At 44.4% G+C, this 22,388-nt stretch overlaps 1 protein-coding gene across 1 annotated transcript in view; it reads right to left on the bottom strand.

The window, feature by feature from the left end:
- The window catches only part of COX16 (cytochrome c oxidase assembly factor COX16), a 64,599-nt gene that overhangs the window by 31,216 nt on the left and 10,995 nt on the right, over positions 1–22,388 (bottom strand). The window contains exon 3 of the mRNA XM_066608404.1: positions 2,083–2,151. Coding sequence (XP_066464501.1) covers positions 2,083–2,151 — 69 coding nt within the window. The remainder of the gene's footprint in view (positions 1–2,082; positions 2,152–22,388) is intronic.

Raw genomic sequence — 22,388 nt, 5'->3', positions numbered from 1 at the left:
AAACGCCTTGTAAATTAAACATGAAGAGATGGTAAATGAAGGGAAAAAAATAACATGATTTGACATTTCTTAGGTTGACAAAAATTAATGAAACACACTAATATTGGAAAAATTCCCATTTTAATCAGTGCAATAGAAGAGTCCCATAGCATGACCTAGATATGTAGGATATGTCTATGAGCAAGAAGAACTGCAGGGAAAATTAAAAATGTAAAGCTTTATGTATACTTCTGTAAGCTGAGGGCCACAAACGCTGTGTTCAAAAGTTCAAAAACACATGAAAAGCTTATGAAGCAGAGAAGCAACAAGTCAATTGTGTTAACCCTGTCTATTACACCAAGTCAGGCTGGACAGTTTAATGCCTGAGCTGAACACAACTGATGAGATATTTGTGCACTTTATGCATCAGTTCAACAATCCATAGCATGCATAAATGAAGGGGGCTTTCGAGGGATACAATTGACCCTAAATTGGGAAGTGAGATTAGGTGGGGCCGGGTAAAGGGAATGATTTTTTGGCATGTGTGTATATGCAAACACACATGGCGATTTCAAAAGGAAGAAACTTTGTACAACACTTAGGCCCCCTGCACACAACGGAAATTCCGCAGCGGGATTTCACGCAGAATATCCGCCCGTGGAAGCTGCCATAGGATTGTGTTAGAAAACAAATCGCTGCTTGCTCCATTTCTGTGCGGGGCTCGCAGAGTAGAGTTTCATTAGAAATTGATGCAACCATTTTCGAGTTGGATGATGTCATGCGGTGTATTGTTGAATTATGTGGTATGGAAGCCACTGACCACATGTCTTTTCAGGTACCTGAAGATGCTCTTAACAATGCAGGACAGAGCTGAGATCATTCCTGATAGTTGATCACAGAAGTTTACATGAAGTGGTCGAGGCTTCCCATCAAGAACACCCAGGAAGACAGGCAGTGAGTGCTGGGCATTACAAATGTGCAAACAAGATACACAATTTGCAAAAGCTGCTCGGACCACCAGTCCTTGGTTTGTCCTGGACACTGCCAGTTTCCCTGAACTTCTGAATCAGTTTCCTGACAGTTCCTGCACTCACTGGCTGTTGTCTGGGTATTCTTCCTGGGAAGCCCCGGCCACCTCACATGAACTTCTGTTACAGACCATTAAGATGCTCTAAGTTCTGTCCTCGTTTGTTAAAGGAGTCTTCTGATACCTGGAAAGACATGCAATCGGTATGTTCTGTACCACACATTTCAACAGAGCAACTTTATTAATACTTAAGATGACATAATCCATAACTCGAAAATAGTTGCAGTTTCGATTGAAGTTTCTTGAGCTGAATCCAAGATGGCTGCCACAAAGATGGCCATTAGAGATGAGCGAACGTACTCGTTTCGAGTACTTACGCACCCGAGTACCGCCATTTTCGAGTACTTCAGTACTCGGGTGAAAAGATTCGGGGGGGGGCGGGCAGAGGCGTGGCGGTGCGGGGGGGAGCAGCGGGGAACAGGGGGGAGCCCTCTCTCTCTCCCTCTCCCCCCCACTCCCCACTGGTACCCCCTGTGCCGCCACGGCGCCCCCCGAATTTTTTCGCCCGAGTACGGAAGTACTCGGAATTCGCGGTATTCGGGCGAAAAAGGGGCGTGGCCGAGCACGTTCGCTCATCTCTAATGGCCATCAAGCACCACTACAGTGCTGAAAGTCTTCTCTCACCCACCTAAATGTTCTACAAAGTTTCCTACTTGAATATCTCTTTGTTCAGAAGACATTCCGAGTGGCCCGGACTTTTGATTCATCTTGTATAGTAATATGAAAAGCTGCATGTCTAACAAATAAAATAAGGAGGAAGGTGTGCAAGCGTGTGCATGCTTTCAAATGGTTAACAAGCTGGGCAAGGGTGGTTCAGCTATTTTCAGCGTAGATTACAGACTAGAAGATGTGGGAAAGAAGAAATGAAGTTACAGAGCAGGCAATTCCTATAGATAGAAAGGGCTAATTTTATATAGTTTGTATTACACACCCAACTCTGTGGTCTGTGCGGCTGAACAGTCAGGAGATTTCCCCAGTGGAAAGAAAACAAATGGTACATTGCTAGTGGAACATACCTCGAACTCAGATTCCAGGGTAACCTCTTTTTCTTTATTACTCATCATGGCCTTTAACTCAGGGTCCACCTGCAAATTAAGCAGAAGTGTAATTTAAAAAGCCCACAAATTGAAAAACAGAGATGCAGCTTTATTTACTGACAAGAATTACAAGCTTTACCAGAAATAAAGATATACATTAAACACTAGAAATAGTTACCTGGCTTCGTATTGGTCTATTTCGTGTAATGGTTTGCTGTCTGTGTGGTTAAAAAAAACAACTTTGTTTGCTAGCGATTTAAAGCCAATATAACAAGCGGCATAAGGTACAGTCCTTCATGACAAGTAAAGAAAAATGGCTGGATTGTTATGCGCAGAAATTTGTTGTCTTGTCAGAGTTGTCACGAAGAGATTTTTATTAAGGGGGTTGTCCGGTTACTGGACAACGCTGCTTCAATAAGCCCCCGCGTGTTAAAATAAGAAAAGTGAACTATACTTACCACTCCACAGAGCTGCAGCCTTGCTGTGGTCCCAGTGTTTGCTGCGACAGATGATGTCACAGGAAATCAGGGGACCACTGCAGGGTCACCGCTTGTTCACCGACAATGGGCGCTCACATCCAGAGTGTCATAATGCCAGGAGTTCAGCAACATGAAGTTACAGATTCTCTGTTACATCATCTGTCACAACAATCACCGGGACCACAGCAGGGCTGCAGTCATGGATTTCAGCGGTCACAGAGGGGTATGTATCGTTCACGTTATTACTTTAAATAGAGGGGTCTTATTAAAGTGGGATTGTCCGGCATTGTGACAACCCATTTAATATTTGTGTTTCAATTTTTGGTGACAAAGTAGAGTACTGCAGATCCGAGAGAGCTGAAACATGTTCTAAGGCCTTCCAAAGTGCCTGATTTACATGTTTATAGAGAAAAATATAGCTCTCAGCCCTATAGAAGGCCACTGGTGTCAGGCAGCACAACTCTTTCAAGTAGGATGTGTGGGTGCATATTCTTGGTGGGCTAACCACTACCCACAGAAAGTAATCCACAAGAGGTATAGCAGCAACCAATTGAAATGCTTAAAGAATTAGGATATCCACTACATCAGGGGTCCCCAACCACCGGTCCGCGGCCCAGTGCCGGGCCGTTTGGTGTATACTGCCGGTCCGCGCAGCCGGGAACTTTCGATAAGGAAGGAAGAATCGCGGCCCCTTCAGCTGCGCGCTGCACTCTCCCACTAACCTGCTGTGTGGAAGCGGCCCCTCTGCGGTGTCACACTAGCCTGCTATGCTCCTTGCAGCGGGCGGCAACCAATCACAAGGCACCTTCTTTGGCGCCGAGGACTGTGGCGTCAAACAGCAGAGCGTCCGTCCCGCGAGTAGATGGGAAGAGCCGCCTCTCTGCACGTAGCAAGCAGCATCCGCCGCGCCTGGAGTGTACACCTGTCAGTGGTCAGTTTCAAGTTGTGTGTGCCGGAGGGCAGGGAGAGAGATAAATAAATTAAATGCTGGCGTGTGTGGCGGGGGGGGGGGGGGGGGGGGGGAATAATATACATGCTGGTCTATGTTTGTGGGGGGGGGAGATAATATACATGCTGGTCTAGGTTTGTGGGGGGGGGGAGGATAATATACATGCTGGTCTATGTTTGTGGGGGGGGGGGGATAATATACATGCTCGCCTATGGGGGGGGGGATAATACACATGCTGGCCTATGTGTGTGTGTGGGGGGGGAATAATATACATGCTGGCCTATGTGGGGGGGGGAGGGGAGGATAATATACATGCTGGCCTGTGTAGGGGGGAGGGGAGGATAATATACATGCTGGCCTGTGTGTGGGGGGAGGGGAGGATCATATACATGCTGGCCTGTGGGGGGGGGAGGATAATATACATGCTGGCCTATGTGGGGGGGGGGGAGGGGAGGATAAGGAGGATAATATACATGCTGGCCTGTGTGTGTGTATGTTTGTGGGGGGGGGGGGGAGGATAATATACATGCTGGCCTGTGTGTGTGTGGGAGGGGGAGGATAATATACATGCTGGCCTGTGTGTGTGTGGGGGGGGGGGGGAGGATAATATACATGCTGGCCTATGTGTGTGCTGGGGGGGGGGGGATAAATTATATGCTGCCCTATGTGTGTGCTGCCAGGTAGGGGGGGGGGGGGGGATAAATTATACTGTCCTATGTGTGTGCTGCCAGGAAGGGGGGGGGCATATCTTATACTGCCAAGCAGGTGGCATATACTGCCCCTTGTGCATGCTGCCAGGCCGGGGGGAGGATATATTATACTGCGCTATGCATGTGCTGCGAGCCAGGCGGGGAGCATATACTGCCCCCCGTGTGTGCTGCCAGGCAAGCGGGGTCATATTGTGTGCTGGGTCTGTGTGTTCTGCTAGGCTGAAGTTAAGAAAGGCTTAATGAAAGCTTTAAATCTACCAGGGTCTTACACTGGACATCTTGAAGTGCTGAGGAGTGTGGCGCCAGACAGAGCAGAGCGTCCCGCGAAGCAAATAGGAGGAGGAGCCGCCACTGTGCCAGCAGCCACCACTGCCACGCCGGTTGCCAGGAGACCTGCATCATCAATAATCCCTGTTAGGAGATTCAAGGTAATCCTGTTGCATTCCTCTCCCCTTCCTCTCCCCTGTGTGTTCTGCCGGGCAGGCAGGGGGCATATACTGCCCCCTGTGTGTGCTGCCAGGCTGAAGTTAAGAAAGGCTTAATGAAAGCTTTAAATCTACCAGGGTCTTAGACTGGACATCTTGAAGCGCTGAGGAGTGCGGCGCCAGACAGAGCAGAGCGTCCTGCGAGCAAATAGAAGGAGCCACCACTGTGCCAGCAGCAGCCGCCACTGCCAAGAAAAAAAACGGGAACACGAAGGACAAGCAATTATTGAAGGCGACCACATCAACAAGTGTGTCTGCACTAAGAGCATCATTCTTAGTGGCTACCCGCATTGCCAAGGCTAAGAAGCCCTTCACTATTGCTGAAGAGTTGATCCTGCCTGCTGCTAAGGACATTTGCCAGGAACTTTTAGGAGAGGCTGCAGCTTCCATCTTACTCTGAACCTATGGTAAGTTCAGTCACATTCTAAATGTCATAATTAAATAAGTATGCACTAAACACCAACCTCCTTCATAACCCCACCCCATATAACCAAAGCCCCGCCCATGTCCCGCCCCACCCTACCGGGCCTTGTAAAAATGGCCTTGCTTGAAGCCGGTCCTTGGTGCCAAAAAGGTTGGGGACCCCTGCACTACATAATACCACTGCTGAAAAAGCTTTATGTGCAACGTTTTTGGTATAGACACTCTGTCAGGATAAAACGAAAAAAAAAAAAAGGGAATATGCATAGCAAAAGAAAGAGGAAAGGGAAAGCGAGACAAAAAACACATAAAAACCACCGTATGATTTTGCTGAAAAATTCCAATAAAGCAATACATAAAGGATGTGTAGACAAACCATTAAGTCATCTTATACTGTAACGCCCAATGTCCACAGATGTGTTTGATTTGCGGAATCTGCTCGGGGTGCCCACGCAGGAGATCCGCAGATCAAGCTGCCCATAGAGAAGAAACAGCATTCGCAAATGGAATAAAAGCAAGCAGAATTGATTTGCAGACTTTTTGGTCCGGTAAAAAAAAAAAAAAAATATTATATATATATATATATATATATATATATGTATATATATATATATATGTATATACATATATACACATACATACATACACACATGCGCTCCATTTTTCTGCAGATCCCACAGGGACGGCTTCCATTGAAGTCAATGGAAGCCGTCCAATCCGCTGTACACCTGCGGCTGACGCTGCGGACGTACTTTCCTATGGATCCTGGGCAGGGGATTTAAAAAACAAAACAAAACACTAAAGCAAACAAAAAAAAAACCATCCTGTACTGAGCATGTCTGGTGGCAAGCCGTGAGGACCATACCCAGTATAGCGAACTCGGCAGTGGAGGGATCTGTGTGGACGCCGCTGCTGGGGAAAAAAAAGGTACCCTGTTTCCCTGAAAATAAGACATACCCTGAAAATAAGACATAGCATGTTTTTCCAGAATTTTTGAGGATGCAAACTGATTCAGGCTTTTTGAGGATGCTTGAAATATAAGCCCTACTCCAAAATTAAGCCCTGCTAACAGTTTATTTAAATTGACTTTTTTAATTGTGTCCAGGCAGCTATACATGTAAAAAAGTTAAACCTTTTTGAACAAAAATTAATATAAAAGACACTGACTTATTTTCAGGGAAACACAGTATGCAGGGCTCATCACTGGCTGCGGGCACAGGCAGATTCCATGTGAGTTCCCTTGCATGGAATCCGCGAGTGCCATGGACATGAGGCCTAGGTCAATCATAAATGCTAGCGAACGATAAATAAATGAACCAATGGCTTGTGTGACCCCAATGTCTCTCTTTACCCTTTATGGTTGCTGTACAGTGCAATATTGTGACTTATTGGTTTGTTGCCTACACATCCTTATGTGTTTAGCTTTATTATGTCATTTCTTTCCCTTTTTTTTTTTTTCGTTTCTTTGTCACAGTGAGGGTTCTATGTAGTCTCTAAAACGTAACTTTTATTCAAAAGTCAAGAAATAAAAAGGATTTAGATCTCAAAATCCTAAATTTGTAGACACACGAACAGAAAATAATAAAACGTAACCCCTATTGTATAATGGGGAAACTAATGTATGAGCCGCCTTTGGATAGGTATTTGTATCAACAATCTCGGAATAGGGAGATCCCAATTTTTTTTTCCAAATATCCAATTATGTATGTCTTGAGGTTGAAAATCAAGTATAGGTCGGCTCAATAGGAATAGTGTTCCCACCTCGATGAAAAGATATTACAGCTATTCAATAAGTAGGTAACAAATTTAGGGCTCCAGCGTTAGAGCAGGTGCCAACTTCCTACTATTGATGAATGCTGTCTATTTTGTCTAGAGCCATAGGTGTGTATAAAGGTTGAGAATATCCACACTGTTTACGGCTACTTAGGGAATGTCAGGGAATAACAGATGTAAAGCTGACATGTAAAAATTTGGAATAAAAAATTGGGATCTCCCTATTCCGAGATTGTTGATACAAATACCTATCCAAAGGCGGCTCATACATTAGTTTCCCCATTATACAATAGTGGTTACGTTTTATTATTTTCTGTTCGTGTGTCTACAAATTTAGGATTTTGAGATCTAAATCCTTTTTATTTCTTGACTTTTGAATAAAAGTTACGTTTTAGAGACTACAATAGAACCCTCACCGTGACAAATTAGTTATACATCCAGGTGTTCTTCCTGCAACTGTGAAATCTATTATGTCATTTCTGCATTACCATACTATTTAAAGAGAATCGGTCACCATTTATTGCACCCATGAGCGTGTATGTCTGGGTAATATCACAATAATGCTCTCCCAGCTATCAGACAATCTTATATCCCTAGTTACTTTTTTCAGTGAAGCCTTTATTCAATCTATTGTCATTAGACAAAGGTTTTCCAGAGACAAATCGAATCGGGAGGAGGTTGGCTGTATATATCTATCCGTACATATCAGATAAAGAAGTCTTCCGCTGGCAGTTGTACAAACCAAAAAAATAGCCCAAACAGGGTTAAAGGGAGTATAGTTTATTAGAGGTTTCTTCAAGAGCCAAAATAACTGCAACCTTGGACATTACCACAGGCAGTGGCAGAGGTATGTTCCCGCAGAGCGACACTGATAGCAGTTGTTCATCGGACATATTCCCATCCCACTGCCTCTTACCAGGATAATGTATGCCCTGTTACATAGTTAAAGGTTCATTTTAGCTTAACGACTGGATGGCAGAAATTTATAGTTGTGTTTTAGTGCCTTTAACCCCTTAGTGACCCAACCTGTTTGCGCCTTTATGACCAGGCCAGATTTTGGAAATCTGACATGTGTCACTTTGACATACAATAACTCCAGAAAGGTTTTGCATATCCAAGTGATTCTGACATTGTTTTTTCGCCACGTATTGTACTTCATTTAGGTGGTAAAAACAGACCAATAAAGGATCCTGTCAGGGGACATCGCCAGGGGCCTTTGGTAAGTTGTTTCACCTTCCCTCACAGATCGGTTCCGTGACGGGAGGTGTAACATTAGTTTTTTTTTACTTTTACGTGATCGCCGTTATCCAAAAGGAACAAGGATCATGTGACCAAGAACTGCGTACCGCAACCCCCCCGTGAGATTTCTAGGCTCTAAGTTTGGTAGCCAGGAGCAGGGAGATTTTAAATTACTCTGGCAATCTGCGTTTTTTGCGCATGAGTCCGCCATTTTGGCGATGGACGCGTGCACAGAAGCCGGGGTATGGTCCGCGGGTAAATCCAGGGTCCTTAGGTACGTAATTTCATCTCTTTTCACAGATATGATCTGTGAGGAGAGATGAAACTTTAAACTTTTTTGGAATTTTTTATTTTTTTTTCCTTTATTTTACACTTTTTAACTTTAAATGATTGCTGTTATCCATTAGATAACAGCAATCATGTGACCGGGAACCACATACAGCGGTCCCCGGTGATATCTCTGCTCTCAGCTACACATGGTGGCCGGGAGCAGAGAGATTTTTTTAATTTCCCAGGGCGCAAGCCCTTCTGCGCACGCGCCTGACCTATGACATCTGAAGCGCAAGCGCAAAAGCCGACGTCAGGTCTGAGAAGAACCAAAACGTCACAGGACATTGCGGAGGACGGAGGTGAGTACTTTCAGCTGCCCTCATGGATCAGATCAATGAGGGGAGCTGGATCTTTAATTGTTATTTACTTTACATTCGCTTGTGTGAATGAAAGTGAATACCGGACACCCGGGGGAGGGGGGGGGGGGGGGAAGCTTCCCGCAGCCCCCCATGACAGCTTCAGATTGTCTGCTATCCCCTGTAGCTGACAGCAGGGAGCTGTCAGGTCCACAGCCTACGTGGCTTTAATCCTCAGAACAAGGGTGTTTTTGCGGCCCTGGGGATCAAAGCCCACTAAAGCAGGAAGTAAAAAGTCTATAGAGTGGTCACTGAGGGGTTAAAAGGCAAAACTATCGATAAACCCTGAAGGTTCCTCAACCATCAAGTCTTGCAAGAGAAGGGTTTCACTTTTGGCTTCTCCCTTTATTTTGCTGATTTTTTTAACAATAGTTTGCGCACTGATTTTATGCATTTTTATTTTTTTATGAGCCCGACGAAGGGCTTCTATATCCCAAACATGGCACATAAAGATGGCTACACCAGCAATACTATTTAGTGTAAAGAATAAAGCTTGAGGCCTTTTTTGTTGGTGAGCACTTCAACCTGGTTTCTCAGTCTTATACAGTATATGCCTGTTTGTTCCCTCACAATTCCAAGTACACGTTCCTCTAAGTCTGTTTATTTCAGAGTCTTAGTTATAGCTTTGAAGGCAGAAAACAGGGGCGCCCCCATCAACAGGTGACCCGAGACTGTTGTCTGAAGTGGCAATCTGCAGGAACTCCGGGGATGGCAGGCTGCTACCTGTTTAATTTTTATATCATATGTCACAGACTCAGCAACAGCCGGAGAGAAGTTGCGAACTTGGGGAGTGAAATACCTATCGGGTTACTGCCCGTCCAGAAGTACGGGGACACTATTACTACAGGGGCCACTATTAGTACTGAGGCATCTAACCAGGGCACTATTACTACTAGTACCACTAACAGGGTCACTACTACTATTGGGGCCACTAAGGGGGACTCTTACTACTATGTGACTTCAGACAAGTCTCTATGGTTCAAATATGTATTGGGTACCTTGTGTGTTGCTGATTTCAATGCCTTTATTCCCCACAGGGCTAAAGCACAATTTTACACTTTGCCTAAGGGTAATTTCACACGGGCGAGCGCGATACCGGGCAGTAAACCCCGCCTCCATATCGTGCTCGCTATCCATGTAAAATCCCCATACATGCAAGGCGTCTTCATGTCAAAGCAGCCTCACATCACTCCAGGGATGCAAGGATCCTCTGCCGCAGCTGCCATCGTGTCAGGATGATCGTAGAGTTTCTCCCATTGTTTTCAATGGGAGGTCTCGCATCGCATTTTGTGTACCTAGCACGCGGTGCGATGCTGCCGCCAGCCCTAGTGAAAATAACGGGCACTGCAATGCGAGAGCACGCAGCAAGATAGGACATGCCACAACTTGCTTCCCTCAGCGCATTGCGATGCGAGAAAACATTGCTTGTGTATGACCCCATTCAAAAGAATGGGGTTCATATTCGTGCGTCTTGCAATGTACAAATCTCGCGTGCTTTTCTCGCCCGTGAGAAGTCAACCTGAGGCAGCATAATGGCTTGGGCAACCCTAGCCGAATAATACAAGTTGTGCGTTTAGGGTCCCTTAAACTACGTAAAAAATGATTCATTTTATTCTGAAAGATCCGCAGCCCTCAGGAGCCCCTGGAGACATTCACCATTAAACAATATGTGTATTTATAACTGTAATGTAATTAGTATATGCCAAATATTACATAAGTTACATATTTATGGAGAACTGCCAAGCCTTCATCTATTAAACTGCATTAGATCAGTCAGCTTTACACCTTACATTAGCTAAGCCATAAAAGCACAAGAAGAATTTGTAGAACTTGTGATAAATTTAGAGAACACGTTAATTGTAGGGTTTTCAAAATAAATGAGAGAAATAAAATTGGAGCTCTTTTTTCATGTAAAATTTTTCCCAATTCCTGAGATAATCATCCGTGCGCTTCAGCCACTCCGATCAGCCGAGCTTCTGCAAAATAGATACAAATTATCCAGCGGAGTGTGAGGAATCATTATGCTGCAGCCACAAAGAAGCAAACACAATCAGACAGACAAAAGTTTTCTATACAACAGATTTGATTTCCAAAGCACTTGGTCACTAAAACACGTAAGCTTGTTGATAAAAGAATAAATTGCGGGGACATCTAGAATGAAAGGACTATTCAATAACTTGGACAATTTTTCTTCTCTAGCAAGTACTAAAACTATACCATCCTACCAAAAGTTATTGGACATCTGAGCAAGAAATCAAAAGTAGCATTTATTTCCGTATATCAATACTTAGTGGAGTCTACTTTGGCCCTAATGCCATTGAATACTCTCTGTGGCATTCCTTCTACTAACATCTGATACACTTCAGTTGGCGTTTCCCTCCATTCACCCTGCAAACGTCTGGTGAGGTTCCTCAAAGATGCATGCTGTTTATATTTCCTGATGTGACGTTCCAGTTTATCCCAAAGATAATCAGTAGGGTTCAGGTCGGAACGTTGTACAGCCAGTCCAATCATGGAACATTCATATCCTCAGACAACATAACAAGTCGCGTTGTCTTGTTGGAAGTATGGCTGACCAATCCCAGAGTATTGCCACATTGTTGGCTGCAAATTATAAAAATGTCAGGGTACACCTCCATGTTCATGGTTCTTGCCACTACAACCAATGAACCGAGGCCATGCCACGTAAAACACCATAAAAGAACTTCCGCTGTACTTAACTGTTGGCACAACACACTCGCGTAAAAAGGCGTTCTCCAGGCATCCTCCACACCCAAGTACATCTATCCAATTTGAAGATAGAGTAGTGCAATTCGTAACTCCATAGAACCTTCTTCCATTGCTCAACTGTCCAATGAGGACGCTCCTTGCACCACTGTAGATGGACCGAGGGAACTCACCAGCCATTTGTAGGATGAATAGAGGGAAATATGAACTGAAGTGTATCAGACGTCAGTAGAAAGTCAAAGTATCATTATGGCCAAAAGAGACCCCCACTAAGTATTAGCTTATGTAAATAAATACTACTTTTGATTCTTGCTCAGCTGTCAAGTTACATTTGGTAAGATAGTGTATATTATACCTTTTTCTTAGTCATATCTGTTTCTGGTAAAGCTGGGTCAGGACTCTAAGCTAAAAAAATTCACTTGGGTGTTTTTGTCTCCTACTGTAGGTCTAAAAACGTAGGAGCAAAATTAAAGGGGTTGTCCCGTGCCGAAACGGGTTTTTTTTTTTTTCAATAGCCCCCCCGTTCGGCGCGAGACAAACCCGATGCAGGGGTTAAAAAAAACAAACGGGTAGTGCTTACCTGAATCCCCGCGCTCCGGTGACTTCTTACTTACCTTGTGAAGATGGCCGCCGGGATCTTCACCCTCGGTGGACCGCAGGTCTTCTGTGCGGTCCATTGCTGATTCCAGCCTCCTGATTGGCTGGAATCGGCACGTGACGGGGCGGAGCTACGAGGAGCCGCTCTCCGGCACGAGCGGCCCCATTCAGAAAAGAAGACGACCGGACTGCGCAAACGCGTCTAATCGGGCGATTAGACGCTGAAAATTAGACGGCACCATGGAGACGAGGATGCTAGCAACGGAACAGGTAAGTGAATAACTTCTGTATGGCTCATAATTAATGCACAATGTACATTACAAAGTGCATTAATATGGCCATACAGAAGTGTATAGACCCACTTGCTTTCGCGGGACAACCCCTTTAATTTTTTGGTTGTAAAAATAAATTCAGCATTACTACATGTACAATAAAGCATTTGTACTGGACTGTGAGCTGACCGCTGATGACACTTACATCAGATTGTGCCTTGAACCATCACAGAGCTCACACTAGACTGACTGAACTCACTGACTGACCAAATCATTTGAAGAAAATAATGTGCCTTATAATCAGGCTACCTGTAGCCACAACTAGATGAAGATATCGGCTTACTGCAAACTGTTCTATACTGAACTCAGTAATGACGCAATACCCAAATGATATTTTTGGCCACATTAGTGACCGTTTTAGTTGCCATTTGGAACCTTGTGAAAATCAAATTATGGTTTATTAATTAGACTATTAGCAAGTTAGTCTAGATTCCGGAATAGTATATATACTACAGTTAAGTGATGGGAGAGTGGGGGTTTATTACTGCACAGCTACGCAAATTTGTCACCAAGTAAACTGGAAACCTCAATTGGCAAGCCAGTTCTGGCAATACCTAACTTTGGACCAAGCTTTCCTGCCTGGCGATGTGTTAGTGCAGCTCTATAACTCTTTCTTCACTTTTTTTATGTCCCTTTAGAAAACTGATACCTGAAATCTTATGATCGCTCAGATATTACACTGCAGTACTTCTGTACTGCTGTGTATTATTAATAATGATTTACACTGAAAGCCATGGCAACCCATCAGCCCTCTGTGATTTCTTGGTAGAGAGCCGATGACATCACAAAGAGAGCTCCCTCCCCTTGTTAACTCCATACATGCCGCAATCAACTGACTGTGGCGTGTAATGTATTAACTGGCGGGGATCCATGTTCTTGCTAATTGTCACCATGGCAGAGGGAGGCTGGCTTTTTGTCACAGCTGGCTCCTGCTGTGGATAGCATAGCCTTAGCTCCTGCAGCCTGTTCCATTCATATGACGCACATCTACATTATTTTGCGCAAAACACCTATATATGTCCTGGGGAGGAAAGGGGTTAATCACAACTTTGGTTGTGTTGCAGGAGAAAAGAACACCAACTACTAGGTGTCTTCCATAGATTTTTGCTGAATCTTGAGGTTCTAGTAGTGGGACACCCTGTAATCAGCTTCTTGCCAGATCCTTCTAACAAAAAAAAGTTTATCCATAGCCGAGAACTCCTTTAATGAAGTGGTATCGTCTCTCACCATATACTTTCAGGGTAAGGATGAAGTACTATGAGAAGATTGAATATCGGTCCCATCTATTAGGGTCGCATATATCACTCATCACTTCCACTTGTACACCGCGATGGATTAGATTACCGTCTGGCAGTTTAATTCAGTAAAGGATGCAGAGGTCAAGTGAGAACAAGACAATGGCTCACAACTTCACATCATTATCTGATGGGCACAGATCGTCTAATCCACACGCACTTGTTTAGATGTACATCATCTTTCGGAGGCGGTTGAAAAGGAGCAATGTCACTGTACTATGCACATTACTAATTGACAAGGCGATCTGGCAGGCCAGCGTTACAAACAACAAGGTAATGGCTGAATGAAATCGGAAGCATCTAGCCTGCCGCTCTTATAAACTCACGCGGTGATGAAAATTAAAGTGGTTTCATGAAAAACATCTCCAAGCAACAAGTGATCAATATATTTACATAACCGAGAATGTATGTTTCTGCGCTATTTTTCTTCAGGTCGCTACTAAGCTGCATTATTTATATATTGCAGCACCCATCAATTATATAAACACAAGTATAACGCATGTACTTATGTTCACGTCAGGCCCAGTTCTGTTCCAATGAGAATAAACCGCTGTGTTGTCTTCTCTAGTCAAGCTGCTAAACAATCCATTTGTTAGTTACGTCTGTAACCAGTTGTGCAAAACTCAATGACACCAACGATGTCAGATGAGAACCCATTGGGCATGTGGCATCAGTCAATGTCATAGTAAATCCCAAGAGTCTTCGAGAGACTTGTCGTATGCCCAAAGGTATCAGCTTTTCTTCCATCTATGAACCCGTGATGGCGAGATAGTGCTTCGACTTTCAAACCACACAAGGTAAGTTTGTTTGCTACGTCAAGCAAGTTTCCATCCGTAGTTTACCACAGCTATACACTTGGGCAACCCTTTTCAAAAGTGTAAAGTCTTGCAAAATTGGTAAAGTTAGCCTTTTCCAATACCCTATAGTCTTTCGTATTAGAGTTTCACATTTCAGAGATGTCGTGCTCCTTTACTAGACAACAATTAATGTACAACTCATAAGCACTGCAGTTCATGAACCACCTAGAAAACAGATGACTTCCAGTAGAGGGAAGGCCAGCTCATGTTAATGCCACTCAGTTGTCATGGGCCAATGTGGTCTGATGGAGCATTCATGCTAGGCTGGTCTCACATTTGCGTCGGAACCTCCGAGCGAAGGTTCCATCACAGATATAGCTCAAAATACTGGAAGAAAGAGTGCTGCATGCAGCGCTTTTTCTTCTGTCCAAAAGCCGGGGGGAAAGTGGATGGACCCTATTATAGTCAATGGGGTCTGTCTGGCACTGTTCAGTTTCGTCCAGAGATGAAGCTGTATGGCCATGGGGATTCCCCTTTGCTATTTCCCGAACCGAGCAGGAAAGTGGAACACCGAGCGCAGATGTGAAACCACCCTAAGGCTGACTAGACAGTTGAGAGAAGAGCCGAATCGTTGCCAAAAGCTAAATTTACATCTTTCACTCAAAGTTACACTTTAAATAACTGTTACACTGTTTTCTTTCACATTAGGATAATAATGGTCTAGTGAAAGAATTCATTGAACTCTTGACTGAAGCACACGCCAATGCCACTATTAGTCGGCTCTATAATGCTTAACTGCCGCAATTCAAGGAAATTAAATATTTACACAATTAGCAAAATTGAACATATTTTGATTGCCAGATGGTCTCTATTTAATGATCATTAGCTGAACTGATAGATGTCTAAAGAGCTGGAAACTCCTGCTTGGAGGAAAATTAGGACTTGAAAAGTCATGAAAAGCTCATGACACCCCCCAAGCATATCCTTTCTCCATGGATATTCGCTCCCCTTCCCCATCCTCTTAACTTCTCTTTCCGTTGAATCCAGTTGTTTTACATGTGACCTAAATCACAGTTTGGCAGTACAGAACACCAACTGTGATCCAATTATGGGTTTTACAATCCCATATAGAAAGAAAGCACTAGATTGTTTCATTAAATCAAATGGAGTTTCCAGATTAAACATCCGGCTTCATCAAAAGCTTAAGCATTGTGCTAATGGCCAGTACCCACAGTTATTGCAGGCTGACAAGTGCCGAGAAAACACAGAACGAGGGTAAAAAGAAAAGAAGAAACACACACAAACCACTAATGCCATGTTGTCACCATGTCTTCAAGTCTGGTGCATGTTTGCTGCAGATAGCAGGAAAAACTCATGACTTAAAGGGGGGTTGTCCAGTTACTGAACAACATCCCTTCAATTGCTTGGATGCTCGTATAGTGCCCTTATGTTAGTCAAGGGGACATCAGGCCCATTATAGCTTATAGATATGCTCAACTTTTAAAGGGGTTGTCCAGTTACTGGTCAATATCCCTCCAATAGCAGTCACTATAGTAAAATAAAATGAGCAGTACTTACCCCTCCTCCGCTTGCGGGATCCAGCACTGCAGTCCCGTCATAGAGAATCTGTGAGGCCTAGCTTTAAGTGAGCTCTTTAATTGGGCCCTTACACTAACAGACTCTTCTCTCCTTGGGCTAAGGCCTCCAGTCTATGTGCATTTAGGATTCAGATTTCTAAATTAAATGAGCATTGAACATGGGGAGGAGTGCTTGTCTAAAATGGAGGATGCCACACCCCAAATATTCAATTCAAAAAAAGAACGTTAGATAGCACCTCACAAGTGCAGGTACATGTTGCTGTGGCTGCTATGCAAAAAGGGGTTTCACTTCCTTCGAACTTGGTTTCTACGCGTACTCAATTGAATTCTGTCTCTAGCAGCAGAGACACCGAGATGCATTACAGGAAGTGGTGTACGGGCTTTGCTTGTTGCTGTGAGTATTAGTGTGTCTTGATGCCTCCGGAAGCTAGGGGTTTGACAGGAGGAACGCCCCCAGCTCCCGATTGGGTCAAGCATAGAAGGTCCTAGCAGCGTGCTAGGTGGCCTGCAGGCTTTCTGTCCCCGGAAATACATTGCGGTGTCCCCCTCCCTCCCCAGTGCGGTCGCCGCCCCCCTGCAGCCTCCGTCCCCCTTCCTTCCACAGCGTGGTCCCCGCTGGCGACAAGATACAATAATACCGCTGCTGTGTTATGCTGCTCATAGACATCTATGGAGAGGAAGGTAACTACAAAGAGACTCACAGAGACATGGGTGCAGCTTCTAATAAGTGCTCACCACTGGACTTACAACTACACTGCTCAGTACTGCTGTATTATGTTCTCCATTTTACTGCTTCTGAGGTTGTTGTAAAGAGAGAAAAGAGGAATATATTCTGCTCTCCCATGTGTGTAGTGTATGGGAGAAATCATAGCAGTTTACACTTTACCTACCAGCTCGGTAGAACCAAGAGTTAGAGGTGGAACACTGGTGAAAAAAATGGCATATAGAAGTCATATAAAGGCCAGAAATAGGGTTATTCCTTATGTACACATGGCAGCTTATTCTGAAGTCACCTGAAATGTTATGTACACTTTAAGTGCAGGCTCATCTCCCCCCCCCCCCCCCCCACCCGCAAGTTAAAATTGTCCATAGGCTTTAAATTCTAAAGGATAATGAATAGAAGCCGCTGGTGACCTGTACAACTCAGCCAGCAGCCTCTGTATATGGCCACTCCTTTGTGCCTTCTCGTATTCCTAGAATATACATTATTCCATATCTCATGGGTACATTTGATTAGTAATTTGCTTTACACCACGGGATCACGCAGGCTGAATGCTGCTCGCGTCAGGGAATTAGCTTCCATTATTTGCAGTCTCATTGACAGAAATATCACAGTTTGGCTTCTTTACAGCGTTTTGTACGATTGCATCAGATCTCCTCAGTGAAGCTATTTGTTGGCCGGTTTTGGTGGAGCAGTTTGGGATTCTGACAGTGAACATTTTTCAAAGTAACATGTTTTAGCTGGAGCATATGAATGATATACAGCAAACCTTAGAAAAGCGAGAAGCAAGGATGTTAATGACCACTGCACCACTATACTGCAAGGCAGAACTGCAGGGCGCCGAGGTCTATGGATCGATAGCATAGTAAAACTGCAATGAGTTTTATAGCTCCTCAACCGACTTTACTCTGGGGCTGTTAAACACAGGCTCCAACATTATCTCCACCGCAGAAAGAAAAATACTCAACCTGCACGTTCAAGCTGTGATCTACTGTCGCTAAATAAAACATTTCTGTAGCTATATTAATGTATCAGACTATAGAAGCCCACCAACCATGCTAGATCCTAGGGCTGCAAAACGACAAAAGTAGTCTGAACACTGCCCACAAGAGAAATGGCCTACAAGCTCAACGGCACACCTGCCCGCGAAGACCACGTGGTGATGAGTTGCGTAACAGGTGCACCACTATTGCAGCCAATGGTGGCACAAATCAATAAAATCACCTTTTCATGTGGCCTTAGGGGGCCAAGGCACTTCTCCAGGGTTGGCCTAGTGTTAGTTCCCAAAATAATCATACCAAACAGGACCGAAATACGCAATATGACTGCGTGAATGAGCCCTAAATCACAGTTCAATTTATGGTACCTGAACACCACTTTACTGTACTGCTGTGAAACTTCAGTGCCCCAATGGCATATAGAGTACAATCTAAAACCCCCCTTGTATAGCTAAATTTTTAGACTCAGCCTTTTCTTTCCACTCGTGAAATCTCTGGTACCATCTCAATAACTAGAAAGCCATACACACGGGTGCTAGAGCCAGTGGTTATTAACAAAGTGTGAATTGACCGTATTCATTGGAGAAAGACCGCCCCAAGACCACATGTACATTTATTTACTGTAGATAGGTACCCAGACTGGAAGTCAATTAGTAGGTATTCTGGGCATTTAACCCATTGCAGTACTGATTATCTACCCTCAAGATTGGTAATCAATATTTGATTGACAGGGGTCTGTACTCATGGTGATCAGCTGATCTCAAGCCCCCTGCAGCACTGCAGCGAGCCAGATATTTATGGCTCTCTCCACATTGGGGTCAAGACTGGAAGATCACTAAAAGGTATAAGTCCCATTGGTTTCAATGGGAGCGAAGCCTTCTATTATTCTTGCAGCTCCAAACATGGAGTTAAAGCCAGAAGTGTAAATAGAAGGCTTCCCTCTTAGTGAAATCAGTGGGACCTATGCGTCCAGCCCAGCTGCATTTGCCATGGATCCGTGCTCAGATTTAGTTCTGTCAATGGACAAAATCCACGTGCAGAATTCCGACGCAATTGCACATCATTTACATGGGCGATTTTCTCACATGAGTTTTGTGCATTGTGATTTGTAATGGGTGTATTTACATAGACCCCAAAAATCACAGCATATCCTGTTTTTAGGGTGATATCCACGACGAGGACCAAGCTTACCTGCCCAGGTCCTCACTATGGATGTGTGCGGAAGCGCCGGACAGAATTTATTTTTTTAAAAAAGCTCTCGCTTTCCCGTAGAACCTGCAGGTCGTCTGCAATTGCATTGCGGATGGGCCGCGGATCGGACGGCTTCCATTGACTCCAATGGAAGTCATCAGTGCGGGAACCGCAGCAAAATGGAGCATGCTGTGATTGGTCCGAAAAACAAATCAGCATAGTTTAATTAAGCTGCGGATGCCCTTGTCTCCCTATGGACGGCTTAAATTGCGGATTGTTCGCGTGGGTGCCCTGCATGGATTCCGCAATTCAAATTTGCTCGTCGACATTGGGCCTTAGGGTGCTTTTACATGGGGCGAGCTGTCTAGCAAACAATGCTCATCCCAGCGAATCGTTCCTGTGCTTTTACACAGGAATGAGATTCGCTGACTGAATGGAGGCGGGGTAGGCTGGGGATTGTTTCGGTCCATACCGCCTTTCTTCACAGTAAGAAGACAGTCGTTCATAAGACTGCCTGTTTACACTGAACGATAAGTTGTTCAACTGGTCTCCATTCTATTATTATAAAAGGTGCTAAACCAATGGTACACGAATGTCCTAGTGACAAGATGGAAGTAAAATCCTGAGCATGGGTCATCAACAGTGAAAATAAAATAAATCCTGTTATTTGTATAGCGTCAACTTATTCTGCAGCGCTTATGTATTACCCCCCACCAAGCTGGGTTCTCATCTTACCGATGTAGGAAGGATGGCAGGCTGAGTCAACCTTGAGCTTGGATTGAACCCGCAACCTTCAGGTCGTGAGCGAGAGCTTAGGACTGCATTTCTGCTGCCTTAGCACTCTGCGGCACACGAGGCTGTGAAGAGGTGGACAACCCCTTTAACGGTCTCTACGCCAGGTATAACACTGCTGGTTTGTTCCAATCTGAAATGTTTTTCCAAGAGCGAGTATTCTGCCCAGATCTTGTCTATAAACTAATATGCACCCAGTTATTATGCAGGGTTGTGAGCATAACACAATCTGGTGTTTCTCGACAATGCATTATCATGCAATATTTAATCATGTCAAAACAAACACTTGCGACCAAATGAAGAAAAAAGATAAAATCATTTTCAAATAAAAGATGTGATAATTGAAACACAAGTGAATATGTTCTCCATCAGCAGCGTCTGCATCACCAAAGCAGCCAGAAAGAACAGAATTTGTGTGATGATATCAAGTGGAAAACAAATTGTATTATGAAAACCTCACAAATAAAATTGCGCTTCAACGATGTGAGCTCAACAGAAAACCTGCAGTTTTTACAATGGAAAATAGCAAAAAAAGAATCAAGCGTGGTAGTAATTTTAGATGACTTAAAAGGGAACCTGTCAGCTAAGACTTGCTGTCCAACCTGCAGGCATGATGTTATAGAGCAGGAGGAGCGGAGGAGATTGTATATTGGTCTTATGGGGAAAGATTCAGTAGAACTTGTATATTATTCATTTATATCTCTGCTTATTCTGAGCTGAACAGTCCCATGGGCGGAGCTATCAGTGATTGGCAGCTACCCCTGTATGTATAGTCATACACTGTGACAGTCACTGATAGCTCCACCCATTGGACTGTTCAGCTCAGAATAAGCAGATATAAATGAATAAAATACAAGTTATACTGAATCTTTCCCCATAAACTATCTACAATCTGCTCGGCTCCTCCCGCTCTATAACATGATGCCTGCAGTTTGGACAGCTGGCCCATCTGGTCACATCCGTGTCCCTCGTTTCCATTGTTCTGCTCCATGATAGGAGCAGAATGATGAAAATAAGACAGATGCGCATTATCCCTCAGATAACGGACAACAACAGCGGGCAGAAGCTTCTAATGGAGCCTCTGGCACAGATGTAAACAGAGCCTTAAACAGGTTGATTGCTGGTAATGGCTTGTATGAATTGTACATTTTCAGTGTACAAAAGTGTAGATCCACTAAGCTCATTAAATTATAGATATATAGTGACAATCAGGGGGATTAGTCACCTCACAGGATCACCACCCTTCCTCCACCTAGTTGGGTTGCCGGACTTCAATGACCCATATCCAGACTACAGTAGGTGGTAAAATTATTTAGGAAGTCCATTCTATTTTGACAGCAAATGGTAGTTACATAGGTAACTAACAGCTCTTCGCACTATTGTGTAGTCACGGTGCACACTTACATCAACAACCAAAAATCCTAGCTGTTTGACTACTAACTCACATCGGATTCTCTTCTACCTAACACAGTGGTCTAGTGCCACTACACGTCACAACAATTCAAACAATGTACCCAACCAGGGTGTCAATCTAGGGGGCGTCCTTCCCTGTCAGACTTGTGGCTGTATCACAGCTTGGTCTGCGACAGACCTCAGGCTTTCAGCCTCCTCCCAGCTTCTCTTGTGGCTTAACGTGTCTGGAGGTTTTATCTCCTTTAGGCCTTAGTCAGACGGGCGTTTTTTCGCGCGATTTGCAGATCGCATGACGGATGCGCATGCGCAAATCGTGTGACCGGGGGCAAAAAAATCGCGGGAAAAATCAGCACCTACCCGCGTTTATGGTTGCAGCAAAACGCCCGTCTGACCGGAGTAAAATCGCCGTGCGCATCAAACTTAGACTGGCCGGCGAAAAAATGCAGCTAGCTGCAGTAAATGATTTTGGTGTGCACATAAAACGCTGAACGCAGATAGGCGCGATCTGCGAATCATCGTGTCCTATAATTTATCGCATATCCGCATAAAAAGCGGACATGTGACCGATACCATAGCGAACCATTGGTTCTATATATGTGCGAATGCATGCGCATATCGCGCGAAAAAACGCCCGTCTGACTAAGGCCTTAGACACACCATACAGAATGCCTGTTTTACAGCCCCCTGCAGGCTATTCTGTGTACTGCCTTGCCAATAGATTAGTGTTTCTTAAAGGGGTATTTGGGACTTTAAATACTGATGACCTAGGCTCAGGATTGGTCATCAACAGTTAATCAATGGGTGACCCACCGCTCAGGATTCCCGCCTATTAGCTAATCCTCTGGCCCACTGTCAGTACAGTGGTCCAGACATAGTTAGTATGCAGTAGTCTAGCAGCTGGCTTCACTCCCATTGAATTAATGTACACGCGGTTTCCGATTATAGTACCGTTTCCTCACTGCAGTCAGGTTCAGACAACAGGTCCTGACCGCAATGAGGAACCGGTAGTGTAATAGGAAACAGCGTGCACACTGATTTCAATGGGAGTGAAGTCAGCTATCACACATCCGTCACTAACCAGCG

Source organism: Eleutherodactylus coqui, chromosome 6 (genome assembly GCF_035609145.1).
Source record: "Eleutherodactylus coqui strain aEleCoq1 chromosome 6, aEleCoq1.hap1, whole genome shotgun sequence".
NCBI lineage: Eukaryota > Metazoa > Chordata > Amphibia > Anura > Eleutherodactylidae > Eleutherodactylus > Eleutherodactylus coqui.
This window is presented reverse-complemented; position numbering and strand designations above follow the sequence as displayed.